Here is a 23,966-nt window from a genome sequence, read left to right as displayed (position 1 = left end):
TTGGTTTAGGCTGTACTCACTAAATGTTCCTCCATGTCTATTATTATTGTCAAACTATTATTGTCAAATGAACCTTTTTTCGGTTGTTTTTCTGAAAAATGAGAACAGAGAGAAGAAAAGGAGAGAAATGTGAGAATTGAGGAAGGAAGTGAGTGGATATAATGTACCTACAACTATTGTTTTAACTAAAAGTTCTGGGAAATTTGGAGAGAGCTTTTCTGGAGAATAAAAAATTGGGTGTGGTGTTTAAGATCTTAAATATCAATAGCCAAAAAAAAAATTAGGACACCCATTAAATTTATGCAGGCGGCGAATAAAATTCTTCCCTGACTGCCTACATGCCTGCCTACCGCCTTATGTTAATACAGTGCAGATTACCGGAAGTCAAACTGAAAACTAAAACGACTCGTGGTTTTTTTTCAGAAAACTGAAAATCAGATTTTCATAACATTTTAATTAAGAATTTTTGTACTAGAACAGGAATTAAAAACAGATCAGTGAAATACGAACGCATGTAATTCTAGATGTTCAAAAGAAAACACAAAAACGAAAGTATTCTTTCATTCTTCAGAGAAATTTTATTTAAAAGTCTAACTTGACTTCATTCAAACAATGAGAGACTACAATATATTCTTAGAATGTTTTTTTTGCACACGCCGTCTAACATGACAATTTCAGTTTCCCATTGTATAAGAAGTCACGTCTTCTTTCCAGAATCTGAATATTCTTGGAACAAAAATGGAGAAGTTACTTCCATATTAGAAACTCCCAAAACTTATTTTCTCACGGTCCAAATCAAAAGATCTTTTACGAAAAGTCTCAATTTCCAAGTATCCACTTGAGAATAGTTTATAGTTTAGGATGATGCCATATTGAAAGACTTGCGATGATTTTTTAGAAATTATCATTACCTATATATATCATTACCTATATATAAAAAAATAGTTTCCGTTTGTGAAGAAGTGACGTCATAGCTTACAAAGGCAAGGCGTTTTCGGCTGTTGGAGGGATATAGGTTTGGAGTTATTAGTGGGATATGGTCGGGGTACTGTAGTAGTACTGTAGGAGTACTGTAGGAGTACGGTAGGATTACTGTAGTTTAGGAAAAATTGTGTTTTAGTCTTTTGAAGAGATATAGGTTTGGGGTTAGTAGGGGGATATGGTCGGGGTACTGTAGTAGTACTGTAGGAGTACTGTAGGAGTACGGTAGGATTACTGTAGTTTGGGAAAAAGTGACATTCCGTCTTTGGAAGGGAAATTGGAAACTTCGGGAAAATTCTGAAATGTTCCAGAACCTTCTGAAAATTCTGAAAAGCTTTAGAACCTTCTGGAAAATTCTAGAAAATTCTGGAATGTTCCAGAACCTTCTGGAAAATTCGAAAAAATTCTGGATTGTTCTAGAACCTTCTGGAAAATTAAAAAAAATTTCTTCGTGGCGAGACCCATCGTGGCGAGACCCATCGTGGCGAGACCCATCGTGGTGAGACCCATCGTGGAGAGACCCATCGTGGAAAGACCCATCGTGGTGAGACCCATCGTGGCGAGACCCATCGTGGCGAGACCCATCGTGGCGAGACCCATCGTGGCGAGACCAACCGTGGTGAAACCCGTCGTGGTGAGACCCATCGTGGTGATACCCATCGTGGTGAGACCCATCGAGGTGAGACCCATCGTGGTGAGACCCATCGTGGTGATACCCTTCGTGGTGAGACCCATCGTGGTGAGACCCGTCGTGGTGAGACCCACCGTGGTAAGACCCAAAATTTTGGCGGGAAATTTAAATTTTCTGAGAAAAATATTTTGGCGGGAAATTTAAATTTTCTGTGAAAAAAATTTTGGCGGGAAATTTAAATTTTCTGTGAAAAATATTTTGGCGGGAAATTTAAATTTTCTGTGAAAAATATTTTGGCGGGAAATTTAAATTTTCTGAAAAAAATATTTTGGAGGGAAATTTAAATTTTCTGAAAAAAATATTTTGGAGGGAAATTTAAATTTTCTGAAAAAAATATTTTGGAGGGAAATTTAAATTTTCTGAAAAAAATATTTTGGAGGGAAATTTTAATTTTCTGAGAAAAATATTTTGGAGGGAAATTTAAATTTTCTGAAAAAAATATTTTGGAGGGAAATTTTAATTTTCTGAGAAAAATATTTTGGAGGGAAATTTGAATTTTCTGAAAAAAATATTTTGGAGGGAAATTTAAATTTTCTGAAAAAAATATTTTGGAGGGAAATTTTAATTTTCTGAGAAAAATATTTTGGAGGGAAATTTAAATTTTCTGAAAAAAATATTTTGGAGGGAAATTTTAATTTTCTGAGAAAAATATTTTGGAGGGAAATTTTAATTTTCTGAAAAAAATATTTTGGAGGGAAATTTAAATTTTCTGAAAAAAATATTTTGGAGGGAAGTTTTAATTTTCTGAGAAAAATATTTTGGAGGGAAATTTAAATTTTCTGAAAAAAATATTTTGGAGGGAAATTTTAATTTTCTGAGAAAAATATTTTGGAGGGAAATTTGAATTTTCTGAAAATTCTAAAATTCTGGAAATCTAGAATCGGGAAAATTCTGGAATGTTCCAGAACTTTCTAGAAAAATCGGGAAAATTCTGGAATGTTCCAGAACTTTCTAGAAAAATCGGGAAAATTCTGGAATGTTCCAGAACTTTCTAGAAAAATCGAGAAAATTCTGGAATGTTCCAGAACTTTCTAGAAAAATCGGGAAAACTCTGGAATGTTCCAGAACTTTCTAGATAAATCGGGAAAATTCTGGAATGTTCCAGAACTTTCTAGAAAAATCGAGAAAATTCTGGAATGTTCCAGAACTTTCTAGAAAAATCGGGAAAATTCTGGAATGTTCCAGAACTTTCTAGAAAAATCGAGAAAATTCTGGAATGTTCCAGAACTTTCTAGAAAAATCGAGAAAATTCTGGAATGTTCCAGAATTTTCTAGAAAAATCGAGAAAATTCTGGAATGTTCCAGAACTTTCTAGAAAAATCGGGAAAATTCTGGAATGTTCCAGAACTTTCTAGAAAAATCGAGAAAATTCTGGAATGTTCCAGAACTTTCTAGAAAAATCGAGAAAATTCTGGAATGTTCCAGAACTTTCTAGAAAAATCGAGAAAAATCTGGAATGTTCCAGAACTTTCTAGATAAATCGGGAAAATTCTGGAATGTTCCAGAACTTTCTAGAAAAATCGAGGAAATTCTGGAATGTTCCAGAACTTTCTAGAAAAATCGGGAAAATTCTGGAATGTTCCAGAACTTTCTAGAAAAATCGAGGAAATTCTGGAATGTTCCAGAACTTTCTAGATAAATCGGGAAAATTCTGGAATGTTCCAGAAATTTCTAGAATAATCGAGAAAATTCTGGAATGTTCCAGAACTTTCTAGAAAAATCGGGAAAATTCTGGAATGTTCCAGAACTTTCTAGAAAAATCGAGAAAATTCTGGAATGTTCCAGAACTTTCTAGATAAATCGGGAAAATTCTGGAATGTTCCAGAACTTTCTAGAAAAATCGAGAAAATTCTGGAATGTTCCAGAACTTTCTAGAAAAATCGAGAAAATTCTGGAATGTTCCAGAACTTTCTAGAAAAATCGAGGAAATTCTGGAATGTTCCAGAACTTTCTAGATAAATCGGGAAAATTCTGGAATGTTCCAGAAATTTCTAGAATAATCGAGAAAATTCTGGAATGTTCCAGAACTTTCTAGAAAAATCGGAAAAATTCTGGAATGTTCCAGAACTTTCTAGATAAATCGGGAAAATTCTGGAATGTTCCAGAACTTTCTAGAAAAATCGAGAAAATTCTGGAATGTTCCAGAACTTTCTAGAAAAATCGAGAAAATTCTGGAAGTGTATGTGTGTCAAATACTTTTAATGGTGCCAGTCGTTGCCCGCGCCGTAGGCGCGGTCAGCGGCTGGTTTTTAAAATAAGAAACGGTAGAAATCAGGAAGAAAGAGTGTATTAATTTACTTTTAAACAAATTTCAGGCATAATTTTACAAGTTGGTAATCATGTGTTTACCAACTTTAATGAATGTGACCTTGTTATTGAAATATTTCAGATAAGAAAAACATTTAGACTAAAAGCCTAATTTATGAGAAAAAGTTCCTTTTTCATTTTCAACCAAATTTCAGACTTCATCCTTTAAGTTTTCCCATGGGAATTCTTAAACCCATCAAGATGGTAATGAAAGAAAGGAACGGCACAAAATGTTTAATGACGTCTGTTTTGAGGACATTAATTTTTGAATTTTTAAGAACTAATAGTAAGCGTTATGGAGGCGCGAATTGCGCCCGCCTGCCTCAGTCAGAAACTCCAAACTCCCTTGGAAAATGTGCAATTTACACTTTGATAAAGCTAAAAAATCTATCAAAGCAAATATGATACTGAACAAAAATATACTGTGCATGACGTTTTACACCGTTGGCTCACAAAAAGGGCAAAGAAAATGCCCGGAGCACTAAGAGCTCTGCATTCAGGAAATTGGAGGAAAATAAATCAGTGTTAAAAGTTCGATTAGCAATAAAAACGCAGCGAGAAAGAGGAACATTTCAGCAAAAAAGTCTGGAAAAACAAGTTTTAATGGACCCTCTTCAAGAGTTTTTAGGGGGAAGAAGAGAGAGAGAGAGGGAATAGCACAATAACTCTTATTTAGTGTTAGATTGTAAGGGGGAGGAGACAAATCGAATCAAAAGAGAGAGGTCTTCACACAGATGATGTTGATAGCATTGAATTGAGATTGAGAAGCTGGAGATGGAGAAGAAGACGTCACAATATCTAGAAAAATGTGATGAGGATTCTGGATGAAAAGCGAAAAGAAAAGAAGGAAAAAGTTAACGTCAATATTATTATGAGTATGAAAATATTATTTCTTGGAGCGAATCTTACGGTTTGTCAACAGCAACTGCAAAAAAAACTGCAGATTGCAAGAACATCCAAAAATCAAAATGTTAAACTAGCCAAATTGCGTATCTTCAAACTGGGGTATCTTGAAAAATCCACGTCTAGGAAACAAGTTTTCAACTAACAAAGTGTTTAAAAATATTTATTTTTTCTTTTGCTTTATTTCTCATTGCAAAATATCAATTATTTGTAGAGTTACACAGATTCAAAGACATTTTACCAAAAACCACAAAAAGTTTTGAGAACGGTTCTGCTCTACCCGTCATATCTCAACAACCGTTGAATATCAGAACAAAAATTGTGTTGAACAATAATTGCAGGATATTTTTTCACATTTTATCAGTTTAAACTTTTTTGACATTTTCATGTTCAGCCAAGTTACAGGCCGTTTTTTGAAAAAATCCAATTTCGTCCATAAAACTCTTCATATCCAACGTATCGACTTGAAATTTTGAAAAATGTTCACTTTTTTGAGGTTTCTACAATGTCTTAAAAAATTTTCCAACAAATCCTGCTAATCTCCAAAATCGTCCTTCGCTCCGAAAAATGAAATCGGACTTTTGCCTTTCGGAAATTGAACAAAAAATGAAATCGGGATATTGGGGTCGAAAAATATATTTTTAGAAAGCTGAGAACACGTTAAACACGAATATCATGTTTATTTTGGGATCCGGATGTTCTGAAAATGTCTGACATAGATTTCAAAAAGCATAGATTTATTTTCATTTTCAACGTGAAGGTTATGTCTCTAAATTTTGAGATTCTTTTGGAATCTAAAAGCTACACAAAACTTTCACGTTGAAAATGAAAATACATCTATGCTTTTTTAAATCTATGTCAGACATTTTCAGAACATCCGGATCTCAAAATAAACATGATATTCGTGTTTAACGTGTTCTCAGCATCCTGAAAATATTTTTTCCGACCCAAAACGCTCAATTTCATTTTTTCGTCCATTTTTCGGAAGGCAAAGGTCCACTTTCGTTTTTCGGGGCGGAGGACGATTTTGGAGATTAGCAGGATTTTTTGGAATATTTTTTAGGACATTGTTGAAACCTCAAAAAAGTGATCATTTTTCAAAATTTCAAGTCGATACGTTGGATATGAAGAGTTTTATGGACGAAATTGGGTTTTTTCAAAAAACGGCCTGTAACTTGGCTGAACATGAAAATATCAAAAAACTTTAAACCGATAAAATGTAGCAAAATATCTCACAATTAAGATACATTAAAATTTGTTTTCTGAAATTCAATGAATGTTGAGTTATGACTGGTACAACAGAACAGTTCTCAAAATTTTTAGTGATTTTGGTAAAATGACTTTAAATCAGTGTAACTCAACAAATAATTTGTATCTTGCAATAAAAAATAATGCAAAAGAAATAAAAAATATTTTTAAACATTTGGTTAGTTGAACATTTGTTTCCTAGACGTGGATTTTTCAAGATACGCCAGTTTGAAGATACGCGATTTCGTGAGTTCAAAAAGTTATTTGGACAACCGAGTCTGGGCTTGCACCTTTTGCTGGCAGGTATTTAATAAATGGGAATTTAAAATGTTGTATTGCCTAACTATTTTATTGTAGAAAACTATAGTATACTTCTATAGCGGTTGAATAAAACAATAGTAATGTACTGTAGGCACGGATGCCCCCATAGTCAGTGACTTTGTAGTCCAAAACGATTGCCTGAAAAAGCAAAATTATTTTTGAGCTTCAAAACTAACTTGCAAGTAGGTCAAAACGTTCAGACAAAGCCAGTCTTACTCCACCCCCACTACCATTTTTTCCAATTAACTTTTTTCCAAGTTTCTTTCAGCCAAAAAAAAAACTTTTTTGACTTTCAAACTAAAACTCATTTACCCTTATTCCAGGAGGTAGAGCCATCTCATTTTTCTTCACAATTTCCTCTCAAAACGAACGGAAATTTTTTCGTTTTTGTCTCGTGAAATTGCAAACAAGATTAGATTACGGTGGTTTTGGTGCAGAAAAAGTAGAAAAAAAACGAAAAAAGAAAAATGAGGACATTTTTCAACAAAAAAACGACTACTCAAGAAAAGAGCATCTTCACTTATTCCGAGCAGACAGCAAAGAATGGGATTCTTTCGTTGATGATGAATGTCCAGGCGGAAAAATATGGAAAAAAATCAGATGAAAATTGTAATATTTGAACTCAGAACATCATAAGAGAGGGAAAAGTTCATCAACCATTGGGCGAAGATCGATGAAAATACTGTTTGAAATGCTGAATTTTTTGGCAGAACCTGCTTTACGGAAATATCGACAATTGCCGGATTTGAAAATTTTCGGCATCTTTTCAAAATTTCCAGAATCCGGCAATTCCGGCAAATCGAAAAAAAAACCTCTGAAAAATGAAATTATTCCCTCGCTGGGTGTTCTGCGAAATTCACGAGATTTTTAGGATCGCACTTGAAAATTTGATTTTGTGAATTGGGGGAAAAGAGGAAGAAAGAAGCTGTCGAGTGGATGTTCCGAGTTTTTTTTCACATAAAAATATAAATAAAAAATTCTCGATGGACCCGGAATTCCAAACAAAAAGTGACAAATCTTGTTGATTCTGTAACTAAAGCTGTTTCAGATTCAACATCAGAAGCTCAGAAAACGACTAATAAAGACCAATTTTCTCACATGCCACTCTTTGTCAATTAGCTATGAATGTGCCAAAAAATGAATCGGAGCAGCAGAACTCAACAAAAATGAGCCATTTAAATTTTCTTTTATACTTGAAATATTTGGGAAATTCCACGAAAGTCCATTATTCCTGGAACTAAAGAAACACTGCCAATTCCGAATGAAGCCCCGAGGGTGTCTAAGCTCCGCCTACTTTTTTGGACTATTCGGCTCATTGCGTGCTTTTGGATGATTACTTGAGATGAAGAGGAAAAGGCGGCGAAAGAACAAAAAATGCGTAAAATTTTGAAGAAAAATGGAGAAGAAATGAGTAAAATAGGAAAAGTCGTTCTAGCGGGGGTGCAGTTTTTAGGTCAAAAAGTCTATTCTGTTCTGTTTTTCAAGAAAGAGCATGGGCCAGAATACGTGCAAGAAGTTCAATCGGAAGGTATAGAAAGTCATAGTTTGTAGTATTGGTAGTTTGTAGTGTAGTGACGTCACAGCTGACAATAACTTACTGTTGATGATTTAGGCAACTCAAATCCAATCTTTTCATATAAATTAGCAATATTTTAGCAGTTGTGTAATCTCACAAGATTAAATAGCAATCTTATTAGAAAAATTAGAAATCTTTCAAGGTTGTGCAATCTTTTGAGATAAATCTTAAATATTTATTAAAATAGTATTCTTTTTCGATGCGCCATGTGGTGGGCAATGTTTGGCTATGGTATTGTACGGTCGTAGTACTGTAGCGATGTTTTGAATTGATTTTAAATTTAATATGAATAGCCTGGTTGTCACAAAACCTCATGTGCCTTTGAACTAGTTTACCAAATTCATCGGATTAATAATAAGAATTTTCAAATTTCTGCCTAAGATCTTAATCTATTTTTATGCGTTTTGTTCGATTTCTCTCAACTTTAAAGAAAAACACCGAGAATTAATAATGGTTATTCTTTTTTTCCCGGAAGTTTTAGTTTCAGATTATTTGCTTCAAACATGTAATTACACAAAATCCTAACAAAAACGCCCTGAGGCAATTGGAGAAGGATCGAACAACGATGGGATCCATGGATTTCAGAAGAAAAAAAAATGTGAAAAATGAAAAATAATTCAGGAAAAGCATACAATCATATTATTACATGTTCACAAATATTTGTAGTGCATGTTATAATTGCACTGAATTGAGAATATTTCAAAGATCTGTTATACTCGAAAATTCCTATTCATTTTTTTTTCAATTTGAGATGAATTATATAATTTTAAAAATAACTTTTCAAGACTGTTAATTGAAAGTTTAAATTATTCTCCATTTTGTTATCCTCGTGCTTTGCTAAAACAAATTTTCAGATTAAAATCCTTACTATCCCGAATGAAAAAAAATCAAATTCAGACTACAATCCAAGAAACGTGCCAAATTTGACGCCTTCAATCTGAGTTCAAAAAGGAAATTTGATTCTTTTAAAAGAAAGAGCATCCTGAAAAATGAATCCTCTGATCTTGAGAATTGCAGGAGAAACGAATGAATAAAACAAATTTAAAATTCAAAGAGTTCCCGCCATTAGTTTTCTTTATTCATTCAAGCGAAACAAGGAGAATAATTCTCACTTTTCTTTCATTGAAAAATAATAAAAGAAGAATGTTGTTTTCACAGATGAAAAGATACCCAAAGAATTAAAAAAGTGTGCTCACAAATTCTATGATAAAACAGTTAAAAGAAGTATAAAATAATGATAAAACATGTTGTAAAATTTTGTTACATGAATTTAAAGTTCCTCGTGAACAACTTCCTTGTCAGGATCAGCACATGCCAATGGAGTTCGGAAGGTGAAGAGATACTCGCATTTTGCTGGCTCCGTGACTTCAACAAGCTCATTTTCTTCTCCGCATTCAATGGTGATCTGAAATTAAATTTAGATTGAAGGTTTTTTTGTATTCCGTATTGTTTTAAAACTCACATCAGTGCTCCTCTTTGGTCCATTCCAACACTGTTGTCCATCTCCAAAATGCATCTTGGAGTACTTATTTCCTTCTGGGCCACTCCATTCCTTGAAACTTCCAAGTGAAGTTCCACTGTAGGCGCCCGTATCTTTTTGAGTATTTTGTCCAAATGGACAGAATTGATATGTGTACTGTTGGACATTTCTATCAAAACATTTGTCTTTAAGTGCAGCCCACGCGCTGTCCTCGCCATAATCTGAGTTAGCAAAGTCTTCAGCTTCACGAATCTTTGCGTCAAGGTCTTGAACTTTCGTATTAACTTCATCGAATAGTCGACGTGCTTCACGTGCTTTTTCAGTTAATTGTTGAACTTCTGGTGGATAGTCTGGCATCTTCTCGTCATCCTCATCTGGGTGGGCAATATCCTCCGAACCTTCAGCATCGTGTCTGTCTTCTTCTGCTAGAAGATCATCGTCATCTGGAGCATTTTCTAAAGCTTTAGCTCTTTCCTTTTCCTCTTCTTCTTTGTGTCGGATGTCGTCAAGATGAGTGCGTTTAGCAGTTTTCAGTCGATCGTACATGAGTGACTGGAAGTGCTCCAAATCAGCTTCATCTGAAATAAATTAATATTTTAAATATAAAACCTTAAAATCTTTCAAACTTACCAACTGTGTGATATGCTTTAACCTCATCTTCACTAACGAATCCATCATTATCATCGTCTAAAAATATATTCTGTCTGAGCTCTTCTTTATCGATTTTTCCATTCTTATCCAAATCCAACTCATCGAACCATTCTGCTGCTCTCAACTTCTTCTTTTCATTTTTCACTGATTCCCATTGATTTCTATGTTCATCTTGCAACTTTCTCTCTGCATCTTCCGCAACCTTTTTCTCTCCTTCAAACTTCACACGATCCGGCTCCAAAAGTGCTCTTTCTTGTCTAAGTGGCTCGACATCCTTCAGCTTAGAATCTCTCAAAGCTTGTCCTTCCTTAGCCAACTCTTGACGCTTCTGGTATCCTTTTCTAGCTATATTTGCAACTTTTTCATGTTCAATTCTAGCTGCTCTGCCTAGTTCATCACAAATGTTTGGGCAATCGACACCAGAATCATACTCGTCACTTCCATCACAGCAATCGCAAAGTTTATCATTTACTCGGTTAGTTGGAATGAAATTTCCTTTATGACCGACATTGGAGCAGTAGAAAAAAGCGTTTCCACAAGCAGAAGTTCCGGGCTCATCACTTCCATCTTTACAATCGCAATAGTCATCGTTTAATTGGGAATAGAGAATTGTTTGGGATCCGTCCAAGCATCGGAAGGTGTCAGTTGTGGAAGGTTGGTACAGGTTGAGACCTGAAAATCGATAAATGAAAGTATAATGGGTTTTATATGTGGAGCCAATAGGGATTTTTATCTTGAAATTAAAATAAAAATTTTTGAGTTTAAAACTTTAATTGAACAGTTCATAACGATTTTAAAATGTTGTAAATACTTACGAGAATGAGGAACTCCCTTTACCGGTTTCAGTTGTCTCTGAGTGACGTCTTCAGCTGCTAAAAATGCAGGCAGTAGGAATATTAATATTTTTGGAAGCATATCTGTAAAATATATGCTTTGAAATTCTGAAAATAGTCAACAACATAGCAATAGAAATCAAAAAATTGATAATTCACAAAGAAAATTTTCAAAAAGAAAAAAAGAGGGTTACGGTTTTAATTTAAAGGCGCATATGTGGTTCAGGATGGGTCTCATGCCGATATCAATGTTTTAAAGTTTTAACGTTCGAAAACAAATTTTTTATTATTGATTTTTCTTTGTTTAAACAAGTTTTCTAATCATTTTCGACATAAAAACTTTAAAAAATACCAAAAACATGCCAATAATTTTATAACCGATAAGAAAAAATGCAAGTGCGCTCCACCGCTTCACCGTTTAACTGACGTGTGCATAAACGTGGTAGTTTTTGGACTTTTTCATCCGGAAAAATAATTTTCTTAGAATTTCAGCCCCAATTTCTTTGTGTCCTGCTCTAAATTTTCTAAAAAAAATTTTTTGCAGTAAAACATGCGGATATTGAACGTTTCCCTACTGGTCTTGGCCTCATCCCTGGTCGCTTTTGTCGAGTGTGGAAGGGATTTTTATAAAATTTTGGGTGTCGCAAAAAATGCCAATGCTAATCAGATTAAAAAGGTAAGTTTTTGAATTGTTAATTGAGTTTTTATATTGAAAATTTGCAATTATTTCAGGCCTATCGAAAATTAGCAAAAGAATTACACCCCGATAGGAACCAGGACGATGAAATGGCAAATGAGAAATTCCAAGATTTATCGTCGGCTTACGAGGTTTGTAGATTTAAAACTAGTTTTCATTCTGCCATTCAAAATAAGTTTAAAAAAAAACAAATACCCAAAAGAAAAATTTTGGTGCTGATTCTCCAAGATCTAATTTTCCAAAACGTCACAAAAATCGATTTTTCAGGTACTTTCTGATAAAGAAAAACGAGCAATGTACGATCGACATGGAGAAGAAGGTGTTGCGAAAATGGGTGGTGGTGGTGGTGGAGGCCATGATCCATTCTCATCATTCTTCGGAGACTTCTTCGGTGGCGGAGGTGGTCATGGAGGTGAAGAAGGAACTCCAAAGGTTATTTATCAATATTTAAAACTATTTCCTTTCGAATTTAGTTTCAAATATACGCGAAAGTTTAATTATTAATTAATTTCACAATTATTGATTTTTCAGGGAGCTGATGTGACAATCGACTTGTTCGTCACGCTGGAAGAGGTGTACAATGGACATTTTGTCGAGGTAAGTGAAATAGGACTTAAATCTGCAAAAAAGAATCCAGTTGAAATAATCGGATTATCATAGTTCACAATAACATGTTCCCCCTTATAAGAAATTCATTTTTTCCAGATCAAACGTAAAAAGGCGGTTTACAAGCAAACGTCAGGAACTCGTCAATGTAACTGCCGTCACGAGATGCGTACCGAACAAATGGGACAGGGAAGGTTCCAAATGTTCCAAGTGAAAGTTTGTGACGAGTGCCCAAATGTGAAGCTGGTTCAGGAGAATAAAGTTTTGGAGGTGAGCGATACTTTTTTTTTGGCAGTGAAGTTATTCTAATTCAACATAAATTTTAAGGTTGAAGTGGAGGTTGGAGCCGATAATGGTCATCAACAAATTTTCCACGGAGAGGGAGAACCACACATTGAAGGAGATCCAGGAGATTTGAAATTCAAGATTCGAATTCAGAAGCATCCAAGGTAGGTTTTCCTTCTCTTTTTAAATTTATTTGATCTTCCCCTCCTCAGAAGCCGTCTAGCTTAGAAAAATTGCACTTTTTTAACGAATTCCCTCAAAAACCCATTAGTTTCTCCGTTATTTTTTCTCCTCCTTGTTTCTAACGATTCCATCATTTAGTTAGTTAGTTTTAGTTGGAAAAGTGTAACATTTTTGACTTCCTCATCATCACACTCTTCACTCCACCACGCACTTGTACTTTTTTCCGCAGGTGAACGAACACTCGATGTTTTTTCACTGAAAATAGTGTTGAATTTTTGTTTAGAAATTGTATTTCTAACCCGGAAATGTGAAACTTCCTCGTTGATATGTCGAAAAATATGGGAAATTTGGAATTATTAAATCGTCAGAAAAAATCATCCCAATTTTCAAAATCAGATATTTTCGTGATTATTGAATTCTTCTTGTAACGCAGACGCCTAAAGATGAGAATTTTCGGTAGATCATGGGTCTCGCCACGCGGGCAATGCGTTACAGTAATCTGCTATCCGCGTTGCGAGACATTTCGTCGTTTGCATAATATGTTCATTTCCCTATAAACAAAAAATTCGCCAAAAAAGTGAAACCGCTCTTCCACTTAACACCTCTCACTCATAGTCATTCCGATTTTCTCCCATCATTTCCAACACAAAACTGTGAAACCAGTTCAGATTTGGCATGTGTCAATCACACATACTTATACTGTTGAATACTAAATACATACATAATACCCTAACGTCATTCATAACTGAAAATTTGTGAGAGAACATTCTCCTGTACTTTTCCGTCGAAAATTGTGATATAGGAAGTTTTGCTATTTTAATTAAAATTTAGACAGGCAGAAATCACATGTTCGCTTTGAGAGACCGCCCTGTTAGTCAGTTAGTCAACCCCGCAAACAAGCACACACACGAGAAAGTGAAGGTGGCTCGTGATTTTAGAGAAAAAACAGACATGTTCGGACTGTTTCACAATTGTTTGCTTTATTCCTTGCTCTTCCACCTGTCCAATCCGAACGAGCACATAACGCATTGCTAACCCGGTTTTTGCCAATTTATTGAATTAGAACAATTAATTGTTTAGCTCTCTTGAAATATCAAAACATTTAGTGGAAGCCTATTCGGTAGAATGTTTTCCCTTTGAAATGAACACTCATAGTTCAACACCCAACCATCCGCCCATCTCTCCTCGTTTACATTTCAATTGATTCATTTTCACTGATTTCACAATTTGAATGAGGGCGTTGGTACTGTGTGCGTATTCATCGTCACTTGTTTCGTCTCCTTGTTCATCTTCTCGGCAACAACAACGTTTTGTTTTTCAAAAGAAGAAGGAATTTATGATTTTAATCGTTGTTTTCGCTGATCATCGGATTTTTCGAATTGAACAATTTTCGGCATTTAAGAATGGCATTTCTGTTTCACATTTCTCTCAAAGTTTGCTACTGAACAGTGATGGGTCTGCCCAAACATCCGGTTAGAGCATTCCCGATTGATGAATCGATAAAAAATCGTCGTCAGCCGCAAACAGACGCACACATACTTTGTGCTCATTCATTTCTTCTTTTTCACTTTTTTTTTCGTCCGGCCCATGAGCTTGGTTTCTCTTTCTCTCTCTCTCCCTCTCTTGATTTTCTATTTGTCCAACTGATTGATGTGTGTGTAGAAGCGAAGTTTGTCATTCTCTCTCTGTGCTCCACCGGGCTCAAGACTAGGCTCTTGACGACGAGCACCAGGTTGCGCTTGCGTCAGTTCGTCCTTTCGCTCATTTCTTCTTTGGCTTCTAGCGTTGATTGACGGCTTATCTTTTGTCAGACGTTCTTTATCGATTACCATGATTTTGAGAAATTTTATTTCAATCTTTTAGGATGTGGATTTTCAAAATGTAACATGGTAATTTTAAGTTAAAAATTGCCTTCGATGCCTTCAAAATTCAAATGAAAATTGCCGATGAAAACGTTTGTTTAACGGTGAAATTAATCGGCAATTAATCTTTGCTGGCCTTCGACAGCTTGTTATTGTTAACCGAATTTTAGTCAACTGATACTAGTCACGATCTTCAGAATTGCCATTCTTCATTAAACCCCACGCATACTTTTATAGTTGTTTCCGAAATATGTTTCTTATCAAAATGAGGAATTGATTAAATTCCAATCAATCTAAATATCTTGTCCTCGTCCAACTCAAATGACAAGGTTGTGTCAATCGAGAAGATGATGATCAAGAAGAAACGTTGGAAACCGATTGATTGATTTGAATTGAAATGACATTATTTTCTACGCCCACCTTCTCTTGTTTGGGTGTGTATGTTGCAAGTATCTATTGTATTGCACTTCTTCCGTGTTTAAAGTTCTCCATTGCTTGATGTCGTTTGGGTTACTGTAGCTCTGGAATTTATATATTTTTCCATTTTGTTGATTCATTTTCAGAAATTTCCACCACCTCCACACAATGTGTTCTTTTATTTTGTGTGCATGTTGGGGAGAGAAATAACAAAAGTGTATATTAAAAAACGCCCACACCTGTGATTTTTCTTTCCCTTTCTCTCACTCTCTTCTCTCCCCCTACCACGCATTTCTCCAGGTCGTCGTCTCCAGGATTCTCTTATCAGTTTCTATCTCATCCGCCGTTTTCCTTCCCAATTTCCACACGTTTTTTTCCTTCTCCGCCGCAGTCGTCTCAGATTTTTTGTCAGTCTCGTCTTTTTATCTAATGAAAACTGGAATAGTTCCGGTTTTGTTGCTACTCATTTCGTTCTCTCGGGATTCGGGATAAGCGATATTACCCGATTACGCGGACAGGTTCCAACTTTGACATCAGAAGCTGACGATGAAAAAACTTTGACTACGTGATTCGGGATTTTTTAGGTATTTCTAGATAATCACACTTCATGTTCACACGGAACTTGCTGATAGTTCGATAGCTGCATTGAATCTGATTTGATCGTGTTTCACTGGAAGCGAGAGAATGTTCAATGTCTTTTTATACTTCTACACATTGATCCATAAATTAAATACACCTGAGGGCATACATAATATAGTGCTCCTGAATGATTTTAAAGTAACCTTCTCACACTGTTCTTATTTAAAAAATGCATAGTGGGAGTAAAAGAGTCAATCAAGATGACCCCGATCGACATCTTCTTCATCTTTTTTCCAATCTACTCGTATCGTTGTTCATGTCAATGACAATATCATTTCACTTCTTCTTCTTCTTTTCCTCCTTCTACTTCTAACTAACTACTACTATTACTAATCTCCGCAATATGTATATACATGCCTTCCGCGCCTCCTCTCTGCGAGTAGTAGGAGGAGATGTAATACGAAACGAATGTTTGATGCGTTGGCGGTATGTGTGTGTGTGCCCGGGCGGGATGCGTCTGCTTCTCTATGTCATCGTCTCGGTGCATCAATAGCAGCAGTTCTGACTCTCTCTATCACTGTCATCTCACACTGATCTGCGTTTTTGCTGTTGGAATTGATTGGGAATGAAGTGAGACATCACGCTATCTCTATCAGCAAGTGTTGTGTGTGTGTGTCGATCAATTCACGAATTGGCGGGAAATGATCGGCAGTTCGTTTTTGCTCGTCTCGTGTCTCAGAACTTTTAGTCTACCGTATATAAAATGAAATTTAGTTCCACTTCTTACTTTGGACCTTTCCAATCTCCGTTATAAGCTCATATAATCTCAATCTATAAATGTTTTACAGGTTCGAACGCAAGGGTGATGATCTGTACACAAATGTGACAATTTCACTTCAAGACGCGCTCAACGGCTTCGAAATGGAAATTCAACATCTCGACGGGCACATTGTCAAGGTTCAAAGAGATAAGGTTGGTTTTTCTCATATTTTTAGAGAATATATTCGTCACTTTCTGTTTTGCTTCACTAAAAGAATTGTTTAACTTAAAGGGGGTACAATGTTCGAAAGTGTTCAAACAGCTGATCACGAGAATGACGTGGCAAACATAAGGGTGGTGATGAAATGACCACAGTGAACACATATGGTTGAACACAACATTCACGTTTTCTGTTTTCAAAAAGCCAAAAGTTATAGATATTCTTTTTCTAAAATTAATTCCCTTTACCGTTATAATTGAACTTGATTTTTCCAGGTAACCTGGCCAGGGGCCCGTCTTCGTAAGAAGGACGAAGGAATGCCATCCCTTGAAGATAACAACAAGAAGGGTATGCTTGTCGTCACTTTTGATGTTGAATTCCCCAAGACGGAGCTGTCGGACGAACAGAAAGCGCAGATCATCGAGATTCTTCAACAAAACACCGTGAAGCCCAAAGCGTACAACGGCCTCTAAACATTAAATTGGGTGGATGAAGCCTAGAAGTCGACATCAATTACACACACAGTGACCACACTATTAGATCTTTTTCCAATCTGCAAGAAAATTTTTGAAATTTTGCATCGGAAAACTCGTGCTCGATCTCCGGATCAAATCCCACCCCCACCCAACCACTTCAAACCGAAAATCGCCCGAATCTTCTTCTAGCAGACGCTGATCTCTACGTCTTCATCTTCAACTTCATCAAGTCCATCATTTTATAAAACCAATCTTATTTTTCTCAGTTATTTTTTTTCAATGTTTTTTGAGTTTTCTGAGTGGCAAACTTTCGAATTTTAAATTCAAAAAATTTGTATCTGAAAATAATTTAATCATGTTTTCCACTCAAAAAGCCCAAAACCAAACTTGGCCAGCACTCGGTACTAGAAACTGCATCATTGATAAGTTTAAGAAGTTATGGAAATTCTTATGAGTTCACAAAAAACCTCTTATCACTATCATAATCTAAGCTTGTAGCTACCGATCACGGAGATAATCCAGTGTTGAGTCGAACCTGATCTTCAACTCAAAAATGATCCATTTGGATCGAAATTTATATATTATTTGTCGAATTGTATTGCTTATTATTCATTCGTCGAAACAATGCCTTGCTCTCATTGGGCTCGGCTTTCAGGTTTTGACGAATTTATAATATTACTGTGTATTTTCATTGTCACCCAAAAATTGTTAACCACGTCAGAGTTTCTATTTCTCTTTCCCCTTTTCTCTCTCTCCCCTTCGATTTCTTCGTTCTTTTAACAGGTTTCTTACTTTTCTTCTCTACGTCTCTCTGTCTCTCTCTCTCACCCGTCCACAATCTCTGCTTTTCCCATGAATCCAAAGTCTCTGAAATTATCGATTGATTGTTTTTTTTGGGTATTCCATTTTCTCATTTGGTGGCCTTCTCAATTTTCTCGCAAAAATCTAGTTTTCTCAGTTGTTGTATCTGTGATAGAAATTAATTTTTTTTAAATGATTTCTGTAAAGTTCTAGTGTATAATTCCCATTTTTGACTGGAATTTTTCAGAAATCTTCCCCGCAAAGGCTCAATTTTTCTAATGTTCTATACCGAGATGTGCCTTCTTGCCTCTGTGCTCCCCCTTAATTTGGTTTTAACTGTAATTTCAAGATAAATAAGGGAATATTATTCAAACTGTTTTTTTTTGGTTTTAATTTTCAGATAAATTGCATTGCAACAAACACAAAAATTTATAAGAAGAGTGCGAAGAATACACTGAGTATTTAAAATAATTTGTTATGGAGAGTTTAGAAAATTCAGTTTTGCCATATTCTAGGTTTGAAATAAACTTTCAAAGCCAAAGAAAAACAAACAAAAAATGTTCGTCGTCAAATCTAATGCAATTGGTGCAAACACTTGTTGCGTACAAAAATCCACCGTAACCACGGCGTGCTTGAAAATTTAATTTTTAAGTTAATTTTGGGTTAATTTTAAATGTAATCCTTTTGTTTCATGTAAAAAAATATTTCAGAAATGGCGGCAGCAAAAAGAAAATTAGTATTCGATTCTCCAAACGAATCATCAGTAAACTTCGAAACGTCTCCCAATTTTCCGAAAGAGGTTTGTGGTATTAAATATGTAGATAAAAATTCCAATTATATATGCTTTCATCGCAATTGTTAATCATGATTGATTAATCAAGTCAATTTAAAAAATACTCTTCATTAATATTTATCAAAAATCAATCTATTTTCAGTGGAAAATTGACGGAATGGACATTGAAAACCGAATCAGAAATTTCCGCGATGAGCTGCAGGCACAAGGATTATGCCCCGTTGGGAGTGCTGGAATCGATCCGAAATCCAAGTTCCGCACAGGTTTATAATTTCTTGCCCTCAGAAATCAATATTTATATTTATTTAAAAAAGTAAAATATTCAGAATATCGGCGTATTGTCAATGCTAACACAATTCTAACCGACGTGCTTCGTCTTCAACAGAAAGAGGGCGAGTGGTGTAAGTTTAACTGGCGAAAGAATTAATATTATATATATATATATATATTAACCATTCGTTTTCAGTGAAAAATGCCAGTGGACTTTTGGAGTATGATATTCAGTCCCTTCATGCTCGACGCGATCACCTTGACAATGCCGTGGAGCAGTTGAAGAGCCAATTGAGCCGGCTTGAGTAAGTTCTTTCTTTTAAATTTATATTTTTATTTTCCAAATTTGTAGTTCGAGCGTCGCAATTCTGAAATCCCAACAAATGGCCGTGAAGAGTGTTTTGGAGTTGAGAGAGGACGAATATCTCGCTGATGATGCGGATTCCAATTTGCCTGATGAATTTTTGAAATTTAGCAAAATCAGCAAGTTATGTGTAAGTGGAGAGATTAGATAAACTTTCAACTACAAAATATGAACTTTACAGGCCGCTTCTCTCCAATCGTACGAAAATGTAAAAAAACGAAACGAAGAAATGCAAAAAGAGCTGATTGCCGAACGAAATCGGCAACGAAAGCTTCACGACGCGACAATGAAAATGATGGAAGAAAAGGAAAGGGTTCGAGTTGAACAGTTGGAAGATTTGTTCAAAGACTTCTCATTGGAACAACTTACACGGCTCAGGGATCGAATTCGTCAGGCACAAAAATAAAATTTTTTTTTTTTTCGTTTTGCCCTGTGATCTACTTTAAGTTTTTAGTATCGTGTTTTTAATGTGCCATATAAATTATAGCGTTGTGTGTCAGTATTTTATAAGTTTTCAGAAAAGGAACAGGATCAATGGGTTCCTGTAACTGACTGATCTTATTTTTATTTTCATCGAAAGTTCCTATTTATAAAGTATTCAGTAATTTTAAAATTTTGATTCTCAGCATCGACAAATTTGAAGAAAGCAGACACTTAAAAAATTCTGAAAAGTATTTTTTTAAAGTTAAGACAATTCGCATTGAGAAATAATATACATATTGGCCAGGCGCGAAGTTTTATGCCAAAAATACGGTACACGGTCTCGACACACATTTTTTTGTTGAATGCGAGAGGTGTGCTCCTTTAAAGAGTACTGTAATTTAAAACTTTCGTTTCAGCGCAGCTTTCAAGCTTTCATCGATTTTTAAGTTTTTTTACAATTAAAAAAAAATATTTATTTATATTTTTACAATTCAAATGTAACAACAAAAAATATATACATTTTGTCAAATCACGAGGAAAACTGTATTACTCTTTAAAGGCGCACATCTACTCGCATCTAACAAAAATGTGCCGTTCCGAGACCAGGTACCGTATTTTCGGGTAGGAGAGGTAATAAAGGGTTAGTCGTGCCAGGACCTTTCGAAATTTTATATGAAAACTAGTTTTTCCCACTGAAATCACCTACAATGATGAAAAATTGCAATCTTTTCGTATATTCTGATGATGTGCAGGTGTTAATTATGGGAAATTACCATATTCAATCAAAACAAAAAATGATTGATTATCATATAGCTCGCATACCAAACATCTGCTTCAGTATTTACTCAAGAAATATACCTAGAAAATGACACTGTAAATATAATACAAAATTCATTTCGGAAATTCTGTTTTTGCGGGTTTTTTTTTCCAATATCGATGTTTCCCAATTGCCCTCAATAAATAATGTCGGAAGCCGACAAATGATGTGCTCATTGTGCAAAACCACATTTCGGTGGCTAACAAATAAATATCATGCATGGATCGCCTTTTTCGGGTTGGCTCCCCGATTGTTTGCACAGCTTATATTTACTGTAGGCCCCGCCCACATTTTACTGTTTAGGTTGTCCCTGTGGATAGTCAGTTATAGATAACCTGCTTAGAATAGTTCAAAAAATGTCAATTTCCCAAAACAACTTTTTGACCATGTTCCCTGTAACTTATACATTTGAGAATGGGGTCTACTCGACTATTATCAACCAGAATACTATTCAAACCCCGATTCCAAATCCGATTCAACATCATATTCAAAATCATATTCAAACTTCAATTCCAAATACAAATCTTCTACTGGAAAATGTTCAAACCGATGTACAAAAACTAATGGGTGAGTGAATGTTTTATATTGCACCCGATTATTCAAAGGTGACAGCTTATATCTCTAAAAATCTAAAAATTATCCAAATGGAAACTAACTCCAATAAATGTATTATGTATGTACTTATATCATTTTTTGAATATATTACAGTACCACTAATCGATCAGCAATTCCACATTCCAACTTCCACCCCACTCCAACTTGCACCAATCCCGACTCAAATTCAATCTCAACTTCAACCACAAATATCTCAAATACCTATTCACAATCAACCACAAATTCAAATTCAAAGCCAAGTTCAACCTCAACTTCCCACTCAAAGTCAGCCAAAACCTTCTTCTAAAGCGTCATTGGACACTAGCTCAAACGCCTTTAAGAAATATGTGAACCCATTTGCACCTGAAGCTACAGTACCCCTGCCTGTTGAACTTGAAGATCAATACGGACCATATAGGTAAGATCATGCTTTTATTAAAGTTTGAAAATTTTAATTTTCAGCTCATCAGTTTGGAAACGAAACGAACGTGAGCGATGTCGAGTGAGAAATGTGAATGATGGTTATGAGAGACTGAGAAAACATCTTCCAGTTCATTTTGAGTAAGTTTCAATGATTTTCTAAAAAATTAAAAAAATGCTTCTGGAAATTGTAGGGAAGTTGTAGATGAGAAAATTCATTTAGAGTAAAGTTTACCTCAAATTTACCTTGAAATGCTATTAAATCCCGAAGGAAACTCGGGAATCCCCGTGACAGCTATCTGGCAGCAACTCATGCAAAAGGCTACTATTATAATGCCAAGTATTTCCAAGATTTTGCTACCAAAATTTGGCTAGTGACACGTACCTATCAAAACATTTAATCAATAATTATCTTCCTATAGATACAGTTGACAATAATATTTTCCAGTGAAAAGCGAATCTCAAAAGTTGACACTCTCCGGCTTGCAATCCGTTATATCAAACATTTGGATAACTTATTGAGGAGCGAGCTTCATCAGTATAACTGCAAGTGCTTCAATGGATTCCAAGAGGAGTCCGAAGGAAATATTTTAATCGATATTTCTACGTTTAATTTTAATTCGAGTAATAATGCTATGTGAGCGGATTGTTATTTGGAATACGAAATAAATTAATAAATAGTGGATAATAACTGTCAAGTTCTAGAAAACACAGAAACATGTAAAAACGATTTATTCACACATATCTCTGCCTAATTGAACTTTTTCTTAATGTATGCAGCAATTCCAGACATAGGCTCGCATTTCTTCAGGTCATCCTCTTCAGGAATATCCGATGTGATCTTTTCGTGGTCGGGCTGCTCCTGTAAATTAATATTTTTATTCACAATTTTTGAAAAACTTAACCTACCGCAAAATTGATAGCCGAATTCCTGTCCTGTTGTCTAAAAATGCTTCGCTTCTTTGGAGTGCTTACAAGAATCGCAACAGCAGCAGTTGTGCTTAACGGGAAGTAAACCGATCGCTCGATTGCATTTGTTGTGGATTTGGCCTTCACTAATGGAGGTGGGCATCCTTCGGCAGAGCCAGGCGCAGTTGGTGGATCGATCATGAGAGTAGGCCCCTTGTCGCACGGTGGCTGGAAATAATAATTGTATTTTTAGAAAACGTATTCACTATTTAAGCTTACAACTTCAGTGGAACTTTCTACAATCCATTGCTTCAAGCATGCCAACTCCCGCAATGCAATCTCCAAAGCATCGGAATGCAATGGAAGACTGTTTGTTTCACTGGAGTCTGAAATTATAAAGTTCTCAGAAGAAAACCATTTTCAAAAACCTTTCTTCTCAATTCTTGTTCCTTTCTCTACTCCAACTGCATAGTTCGCAAACTTCTCGGACAGTTCCGCCTCCAAACTTGGTGCTGGGGAGCTTCGAGCGATGACTTGACGGCAAGCAATGATTCTAAAATTATTCAGATTTCCGATTTTCAAAAAAAATCTAGAAAATACTCTGCGAATCCTTGTTTCTTGATGCTCTTCTTCATTACTTCTGCTACTTGCTTTCTCAAAGCTCTCTTGCTTTTTGCAGTCAGAAGCTCGTCATTTATCCCCAAGATTTGATCTCCAACGAGTAGAGCTGAATTGACTGGGGTCTTGGCACGAATCTAGAAAATTAAAAATTAAATCGAAAAGGTATATATTGAAATGCTTACAAGTTCCACGAGCACTCGTTTCTTGTCCAAACACAACTTCAATCCAATAGTTCCTTTTGATGAGTAAACTTTTACAGAAAAGTAATGAAGTTGCTCTTCTGGTGGAACAAGAAGCTTATCCAACTGAATGTCAGTAAGGCATTTCAAATTCCACACACGGATTACTGTAACTTCAGTTTTTGTTTCCTTCTTCGGACCGCGAACTTGGTTTTCAAGATCATCAGAATTCCAAATGGCAGTTCCATTAACAAGTGATATCTGATCTCCTGGCATGAAACTAGACATCAACCACCTCCCAACTTTCACGATAACTATGTTCCTGTTGACTTGAATAATGTCTCGAAACTTCTCCCAGGCATCTGGCTCAACCGTCACTACGACAGGAATAAAGTGAGTTGGTGGGGCTTCTGGTACAGACTCTTTGGTAATGCTGGCACTGGATGCAGTTGCACGGATACTGATAATCTTATCTTCTTCTTCATTATTGCCATTATCACTTGGTTCACAAGGACCAGCAACTTCTTGAATTCTTGGATCGATGAAAACGCTATTCTTTCTTTTCAGCTGCATTTAAAGAGATATGGGTAAACTTTCAAAATCATTTAAATGTTTTCAACTTACCGAAACTTTCTTAGCTGACGCCTGCTTCTTGTTAGACGGTGATGTTTTTGGTAACGAACTTTGCGATTTCTTCAGT

The 23,966-nt window shown here is 35.5% G+C and overlaps 5 protein-coding genes and 1 non-coding gene across 7 annotated transcripts; 4 read left to right on the top strand and 2 right to left on the bottom strand.

Moving 5' to 3' along the window:
• Positions 1 to 9,070: 9,070 nt before the first annotated feature.
• On the bottom strand, positions 9,071 to 11,075 carry ZK1307.8 (Glucosidase 2 subunit beta). The gene is made up of 4 exons (NM_063672.7): positions 10,974 to 11,075; positions 10,138 to 10,830; positions 9,490 to 10,085; positions 9,071 to 9,432 (listed from the first exon to the last, which is right to left on the bottom strand). The coding sequence occupies exons 1-4, from the start codon at positions 11,071 to 11,073 to the stop codon at positions 9,298 to 9,300; spliced, it is 1,524 nt and encodes a 507-aa protein (NP_496073.1). The 5' UTR covers positions 11,074 to 11,075; the 3' UTR covers positions 9,071 to 9,297.
• Positions 11,076 to 11,535: 460 nt separating this feature from the next.
• dnj-20 (DnaJ homolog dnj-20) lies at positions 11,536 to 18,243 on the top strand (the record flags this gene model as incomplete). 2 transcript variants are annotated; one of them, NM_001383920.2, is made up of 8 exons in its annotated part: positions 11,536 to 11,667; positions 11,724 to 11,819; positions 11,956 to 12,120; positions 12,220 to 12,285; positions 12,394 to 12,564; positions 12,622 to 12,743; positions 16,469 to 16,592; positions 16,875 to 18,243. In NM_001383920.2, 8 exons carry the CDS (start codon positions 11,542 to 11,544, stop codon positions 17,070 to 17,072), a joined length of 1,068 nt encoding a protein of 355 aa, NP_001370249.1. The 2 variants fall into 2 exon arrangements, with proteins under 2 accessions (NP_001370249.1, NP_496072.2); NM_063671.7 differs by lacking the exons at positions 11,536 to 11,667; positions 11,724 to 11,819; positions 11,956 to 12,120; ... (1 more) ...; positions 12,394 to 12,564; positions 12,622 to 12,743 and having other exon boundaries at positions 16,542 to 16,592; positions 16,875 to 17,072.
• T15H9.8 lies at positions 13,017 to 13,297 on the top strand. The gene has a single exon (NR_101737.1). It is a non-coding gene; the product is annotated as a small nucleolar RNA T15H9.8 (small nucleolar RNA).
• A 343-nt stretch (positions 18,244 to 18,586) lies between the features above and the next one.
• On the top strand, positions 18,587 to 19,912 carry hal-3 (uncharacterized protein). The gene is made up of 6 exons (NM_063670.2): positions 18,587 to 18,675; positions 18,812 to 18,932; positions 18,996 to 19,070; positions 19,136 to 19,244; positions 19,292 to 19,433; positions 19,485 to 19,912. The coding sequence occupies exons 1-6, from the start codon at positions 18,589 to 18,591 to the stop codon at positions 19,707 to 19,709; spliced, it is 759 nt and encodes a 252-aa protein (NP_496071.1). The 5' UTR covers positions 18,587 to 18,588; the 3' UTR covers positions 19,710 to 19,912.
• Positions 19,913 to 20,883: 971 nt separating this feature from the next.
• On the top strand, positions 20,884 to 22,249 carry hlh-6 (Helix-loop-helix protein 6). Its single transcript, NM_063669.2, has 4 exons — positions 20,884 to 21,110; positions 21,252 to 21,555; positions 21,600 to 21,698; positions 22,006 to 22,249. Exons 1-4 carry the CDS (start codon positions 20,900 to 20,902, stop codon positions 22,196 to 22,198), a joined length of 807 nt encoding a protein of 268 aa, NP_496070.1. The 5' UTR covers positions 20,884 to 20,899; the 3' UTR covers positions 22,199 to 22,249.
• A 54-nt stretch (positions 22,250 to 22,303) lies between these two features.
• On the bottom strand, positions 22,304 to 23,839 carry T15H9.4 (uncharacterized protein; the record flags this gene model as incomplete). The annotated part of the gene is made up of 6 exons (NM_063668.2): positions 22,304 to 22,419; positions 22,467 to 22,694; positions 22,746 to 22,852; positions 22,895 to 23,019; positions 23,067 to 23,221; positions 23,270 to 23,839. 6 exons carry the CDS (start codon positions 23,837 to 23,839, stop codon positions 22,309 to 22,311), a joined length of 1,296 nt encoding a protein of 431 aa, NP_496069.1. The 3' UTR covers positions 22,304 to 22,308.
• Between the last annotated feature and the right edge of the window lie 127 nt (positions 23,840 to 23,966).

Source organism: Caenorhabditis elegans, chromosome II, assembly GCF_000002985.6.
Source record: "Caenorhabditis elegans chromosome II".
Classification (NCBI taxonomy): Eukaryota; Metazoa; Nematoda; class Chromadorea; order Rhabditida; family Rhabditidae; genus Caenorhabditis; species Caenorhabditis elegans.
The sequence above is the reverse complement of the archived record's forward strand: the minus strand, read 5'-3'. Positions and strand labels throughout refer to the sequence as shown.

Excerpts from the sequence above, each read along its gene's own strand:
- ZK1307.8 (NM_063672.7), bottom strand. The coding sequence starts at position 11,073 with ATGCTTCCAAAAATATTAATATTCCTACTGCCTGCATTTTTAGCAGCT. Across the intron at positions 10,086-10,137 it reads TAAAGCATATCACACAGTTG|ATGAAGCTGATTTGGAGCAC; the intron begins GTAAGTTTGAAA and ends AATTTATTTCAG. Across the intron at positions 9,433-9,489 it reads GACCAAAGAGGAGCACTGAT|ATCACCATTGAATGCGGAGA; the intron begins GTGAGTTTTAAA and ends ATTTAATTTCAG.
- hal-3 (NM_063670.2), top strand. The coding sequence starts at position 18,589 with ATGGCGGCAGCAAAAAGAAAATTAGTATTCGATTCTCCAAACGAATCA. Across the intron at positions 18,933-18,995 it reads GAAATCCAAGTTCCGCACAG|AATATCGGCGTATTGTCAAT; the intron begins GTTTATAATTTC and ends TAAAATATTCAG. Across the intron at positions 19,071-19,135 it reads ACAGAAAGAGGGCGAGTGGT|TGAAAAATGCCAGTGGACTT; the intron begins GTAAGTTTAACT and ends ATTCGTTTTCAG.
- hlh-6 (NM_063669.2), top strand. The coding sequence starts at position 20,900 with ATGTCAATTTCCCAAAACAACTTTTTGACCATGTTCCCTGTAACTTAT. Across the intron at positions 21,556-21,599 it reads GATCAATACGGACCATATAG|CTCATCAGTTTGGAAACGAA; the intron begins GTAAGATCATGC and ends TTTAATTTTCAG. Across the intron at positions 21,699-22,005 it reads CATCTTCCAGTTCATTTTGA|TGAAAAGCGAATCTCAAAAG; the intron begins GTAAGTTTCAAT and ends AATATTTTCCAG.